The 5,888-nt window shown below is 41.0% G+C and overlaps 1 protein-coding gene across 1 annotated transcript; it reads right to left on the bottom strand.

Moving 5' to 3' along the window:
• Positions 1-1,589: 1,589 nt before the first annotated feature.
• Positions 1,590-3,287, bottom strand: LOC110881548 (CCHC-type zinc finger protein CG3800-like). Its single transcript, XM_022129769.1, has 2 exons — positions 2,948-3,287; positions 1,590-1,627 (listed from the first exon to the last, which is right to left on the bottom strand). The coding sequence occupies exons 1-2, from the start codon at positions 3,285-3,287 to the stop codon at positions 1,590-1,592; spliced, it is 378 nt and encodes a 125-aa protein (XP_021985461.1).
• Between the last annotated feature and the right edge of the window lie 2,601 nt (positions 3,288-5,888).

The raw sequence follows: 5,888 nt of genomic DNA, 5'->3' as shown, positions 1-5,888 counted from the left end.
GGGTTTCCTAAAAATCCTAAGAATGCAAATAACGTATAACTAGATTAGCTAAATAACTAACACGAACTCTAACGAAGACTTTGACCAGAGATGATGAAGACTACCTAGGCTAGACGCAAGCTAAACTCGGAATGGATTTCTATTCGATAATTTTGTGGTGTGGAACCGGGATCTTTGGATACTAAACCTATTAAGACACCACTAAGCCCCTCAAACACTCTCAAGACGATTCTTATGGCACTACCTAGGCTGTTACGCTCACCGGTTTTCTGATTTCTTTTCCGTCCTCTAGTTTCTTGAAAGTGCTTATGTAAGACGCTCTACCTTTCAGCGCGAACGTCTAAAGCGAAAATGGGTTTTAATCTTGGCTTAATAGACAATGGAATGTTAAGTCCTTATAACCAAACCGAGACCTATTAATATCCTCGAGCCTTTCAGCGACGAGTCTAGCAGAACACTTGATTTTATTTAATTACCGATTATTACTTCTAAGGTTACTTACTCGATTTCACCCTAAAGGATCAAAGATTTATTATGTGATATAGACACTCACCAAAACCTAAAACCCTAGCCTGACTCTATTCCGTGATAAAGACCGTCACCAAGAATCGAACGAAGCAATAAACAATAATAAAATAATCACAAGCATGCATACGCACCAAGTTAAATTCCCAAAGCTTTTACAATACAAGAAAAATCCACAACCACGCCAAAAATCGAATAAAGAACCAAACTTTGTTATACTATTGTCATAAGCCTAGGTAGTTAAAGGATATTTAGCCAAGGATCATAACCACTAAAAAGAAACAAGTTTTGAATAACAAATAAGTCATGTTCATAATTTTAATAACACCAAGTAAATTAAAACCAAAACTAACTCGTTTGCGAAATCGTGACTCGAATCTTGATCGCGGCTTTGAACCCTCAAACGAATCTTTTTTCCTTCTCCTTGATCGCACCTTCTGTTCTCGTCTGATTTGATGTTGCCGTCCAGAATAATATTTGTCTTCTGTTCGTGCGTCCCCAGCCGTCCAATGAATCGCCTCCAATTCGTATCTGATGATCCCCCGTGTATGGAATTCCCCTCTAACTTAAATAATGTCTACTGTTGTAGGGTTTCTTGGGGATTCTCGCCGCCTCTACTAAATTATACTCCAAAATAGGGCAGCCTCCCCCCTTGTCGTCCAAGTAAAAATATATATATGCAGCCACAGTCCAAAAACAAAAAATCATATTAATTGTGCCTCTAAATAATCACGTGAATATGGGCTGCCAATAATGATGTTTGATGATTCCTTTGATAATATATGATGTCAGCCCAAAACCTTAGAATGAATCCATGATGATGAAGTTGTTGACTAACTTTTATGTGCATGTGATGTGCTCCTCTATCCTATTCGGCCCACCCAAGAAAAACGTCCAAGTCTCATCCCACATGTGCCTTAGAAGTCCACCCAATATCTAACAAATATACATATAGGCTTTTTGTTTTAATAATGTAGAGATAAGTGGGTCTGGCCCAATCAAAGAAAATAGCGTCGAATTTCTTTCGGGCATTGGCATTCTACTCTGCCCAACTGGCTGGTCATTTATTTGTAACTCTTTTTTGCTCCATTTGAACCAGGATCTGGCAAAACACAAAATAATATAATATACTACTAATACTAAAAATAATAAATAAAAACTATACAAATATTATACAATTTACACAGGACAAATATGTGTATTTTACCCTACATCACACGCTCACTAACAACATATCCAAGGAATTGGACTTCACGAAGCCAAAATTCACACTTTAAAAATTTGGCATAGAGCTTTTCTTGATGAAGCAGTTTCAGAATGCATTGGAGATGCTTCTCGTGGTCAACTTGACTCTTCGAGTAGATGAGAATGTCATCGATGAAGACGATGACAAATTTATCTAGATAAGGCTTGCAGACGCGATTCATGAGATCCATGAATGCGGCAGGAGCATTAGTGAGCCCAAAAGGCATCACTAGGAACTCGTAATGACCATAGCGAGTCCTAAACGCAGTCTTGTGTACATCTTCCTCTTTGACTTTCAATTGATGATAGCCTGACCTCAAATCAATCTTTGAGAAGTAACTTGCCCCTTGTAGCTGATCGAACAGATTGTCGATCCTGGGCAAAGGATACCTATTCTTGATAGTAACCTTATTAAGCTCATGGTAATCGATGCACAGACGCATCGACCCATCCTTCTTCTTGAAAAATAGGATTGGCGCTCCCCAAGGAGACGAGCTAGGTCTAATAAAACCTTTGGCTAGCAATTCATCTAGCTGCATCCTCAATTCCTTCATCTCTGTTGGTGCCAACCTATAAGGTGCTCTTGCAACAGGCGCTGCTCCAGGGATGATGTCGATTCTGAATTCTACTTGCCTATCTGGTGGTAAACCAGGTAGTTCTTCAGGAAATACTTCGGGGTATTCAGAAATGACTGGAATATCTTCAACCTTGGGCTTCTGCTCATCAATAGTCACTTGTGCCATATAAATGACACATCCCTTCTTCAGACACCTAGATGCCTTGAGCATAGACACTTGCCCAGGTAATCCATACCGGGTATCTCCTTGAATGGTAAGTGACTCACCAGATGGAGTCTTGACCACCACTTGCTTTTTGTTGCAGACGATCTGGGCTTGGTTATTAGATAACCAATCCATGCCTAAAACTATGTCAAAACCGGCTAATTTCAAAGGAAGCAAGGACAATGGAAAAGAGTGGTTCCTAATGGATATAACACATCCATCTAACATAGTTGAGGTTGTTTCTATGGTTCCATCGGCTAATTCAACCTCATATTTCACACTTAAGGTTTTAACTGGCAATTTCAACAATTCACAAAACTTATTATCTACGAACGACTTATCAGCACCAGAGTCAAACAATACTCTTGCATAAACATCATTTATGAGGAAGGTACCTGTTATCACATTGTCATTCTGAATAGCCTCCTGAGCGTTCATTTGGAAGACCCTAGCATTGGTCTTCTTCCCCTCCTCAGTCTTCTTCGCAAACTTTGGGCAATTGGACTTAATGCGCCCTTTCTCGTTGCAATTGTAGCACGTTGCATCTTTTATCTTCTTGCAGTCGAGAGTCTTGTGCTCAGAAGATTTGCAAATCCCACATGCCTTTGGCTGAGACTGGGATTTCGACTCATATCTGCACTTCCCGAAGTGGTGTTTCTTGCAGATTTTACACTTGGGCTTATCACCCGTCTGCTGACCTTCCTTCTTAGATCCAGAACCCTTTTTTATGGTCATTGTTTCCCTTACGCTTCTTATCTGACCACCGTGAGTTGTCATCCTCACGCTTCCTTTTATCAGCATCAGTGTTCCTCAGCGATCTCTGTCTGACCGCGTCTAGAGTGAGGGACAAAGATATGTCAGCTGCAGATCTGAAAGTAGCTGGCCGAGAGGCCTTCACGTTTGCCTTAATTTTCGGGGCTAAACCCCCAATGAAACGAGCTATTCTTTTCGGTTCCGGGGTCACAAGATAAGGAACCAATCTTGACATTGTGTTGAAGCTCGTAAGGTAAGCTTGGCAATCTAGGTTTTTCATAACCAGAGATAGGAAATCAGACTCAATCTTTTCAACCTCATGCTGAGGGCAGTAGTTTTCCTTGATGAGGGTAACAAATTGATCCCACGTCAGATTGTACAATGGGATCTTCCCGGTAGCTTGAATCAACGACCTCCACCAGGCTAGGGCCTCACCCTTGAACGATTGAGATACAAACTTTACAACATCCTTTTCAGCACAACCGCTGATATCTACCACAGTGTCCATCTCATCCAACCATGTCATACAATCCACTGCCCCCTTTTCCCCCGTGAAATCCCGGGGTTTGCAAGAAACAAAGTATTTATAAGTGCAACCTTTAGCACGTGGTTCCTGATTTAGCACAATTTTCTTAGATGGGACGCTGTGCTGGTTTGAGGAATGTTGAACATTCTCTTTCTTAGGCTTAGGTTGGATAGAAGGTGGTTTGCTGTGAGCCTCTGAATGAGTCTTAGGCTTGGAATGCGGAGTGGATAGGGTCCTACTTCGAGTCCCACTAGATTCACTATATTGCCGCTCCATAGCTTTTGCAACAACATTATCTACTAATGCTTGCAGTTCTGCTCCAGTCACATGTATCTTAGTGTTTTTATGGTTTTCCACCGGATGACTGTTTACCTCTTCTGACCTAGTCATGTAGCTTTAATTGCTACATAAAAGAAATAATGGACAAGGTTTATTTAGAAGGTTTTATAGTATTTTATAATTTATTAACCATGGTCTTAATAACCATTTTAGTTAATTTGTTAATTATTTATATGTTCAGGACCTTTATTACAATCCTTTATTATAATTTAATAATAATAGCACAAAAGCCTAGTCACATAGACAGATTTAATTTATAAACCAGGATTTTACAAAATCGAGGTATTAGGGTTTTGAATCAAAGCTCATTAGCTTTTCTAGACAGAGAGTTTTAGGCTACTACTGTCTTTAGTCTCAAGGGACATTAATTATAGCCCGTAGGCACTTCATCCCTAAGGGATGGTTATATAAATAAGGGAAAATTGAAATAATCCAAAATAAAGATGACTTATGTGATTTTAGCGAATCACATTTTGTCAAGAATGTTAACCTGCTTTCAGATGTTAACAAGAATTGGAATCTTTTGTGTAGGTTTTACTATCTTGGTCATGTCTGCAACAACATATAGACTAGATTTTACCTTTTAAGATTCTTTTAATAATTAACGCAGAACAATCCTAAATTGAGATGTTTATATGGATCTGAATCTAATTATGGAACTACCATCTTTGCCCTGTCTTAAGATGACATATGGCTAGGTCCTGTCCTTTTTAGATTTTGCCATTTTATTATAATGGTAGATCTTTTAATAGGAATGTTATTTTCATTTATTTTATGTTCTATGTTATGCATATAATTAACAACAATTATGAAAATTTAAATTAACCATTCCATTATAATTCAAACAAGTACAAATTTTGCCCTAAACGGGACTTCTAAGAAATAACATGCCCATGCAGGGGCGAAACAAACAAACATACCCACACAGGGGTCAACAGAAAGACATGCCCACGCAGGGGCAGAATACAAAAAGACAAGCCCACGCAGGGGCTGAGTACAGAAACAAAAGTCCACGTAGGGACTTGATTACAACATAAATAAATAAACAAGGATCTTCAATAATCCTTTCTCTTGGACTTCCCCTTGATCAGGTCTGATAACCCCTTGAAGAAGCCTCGGTTGTTTCTGCGCTCCGTTTGAATATCCCGCTCACATCGGTCCAATCTATCGAGAACCTCTTGTTGGCGTTCTGGCGGGATCAGTTGCGGCTGCGACGGCTGCTGATGCAGAGGTTGAGGAGGTGGCGGGTGCTAGTACACATAAGGTGGGTACCCAGTAGTCCAAGGACCACCATAGGGCCCTTCAGGATGAAGAGCGTTGTAGTCCCACGCTGCCTGATAAGGATCAACATCCGCATAGTTGTAGTTGGTGTGGGCCGGCTGCTCAAATGGGTTATACGCCGCTGAACCGGCGTATGCAGGGATTGGGTTACCAAAACCCAATGGTGGCGCCACAGGCGCAGAGTCTACCTCCGAGACGGGGTTTGATGGTCTCCCCATCTATGGTTCTTCTTCTTGGAGTGACGGGTAGTGGCTCCCGAGGCGGTTGCTCAACTCGTGGTGGTGGCGGTGGAGTGACTGCCACAAAGCGAGAATCCTCGGAAGGATCCTGCTGCTGCTGGTGAGGCGAGGAGTGCTTAGAGGGGGTAAAATACCATTCAAACTGGTTGAACCTCGCCTGATAGCTATCCGGACCGCGGTAAGGCGATCCATGAAACG

This window comes from Helianthus annuus, chromosome 16 (assembly GCF_002127325.2).
Source record: "Helianthus annuus cultivar XRQ/B chromosome 16, HanXRQr2.0-SUNRISE, whole genome shotgun sequence".
NCBI lineage: Eukaryota > Viridiplantae > Streptophyta > Magnoliopsida > Asterales > Asteraceae > Helianthus > Helianthus annuus.
This window is presented reverse-complemented; position numbering and strand designations above follow the sequence as displayed.

Coding starts and splice junctions, on each gene's coding strand:
- LOC110881548 (XM_022129769.1), bottom strand. CDS start 3,287: ATGACCATAAAAAAGGGTTCTGGATCTAAGAAGGAAGGTCAGCAGACG. Junction 1,628..2,947: donor GAATGACAATGTGATAACAG/GTACCTTCCTCA, acceptor GTGTTTTGCCAG/ATCCTGGTTCAAATGGAGCA.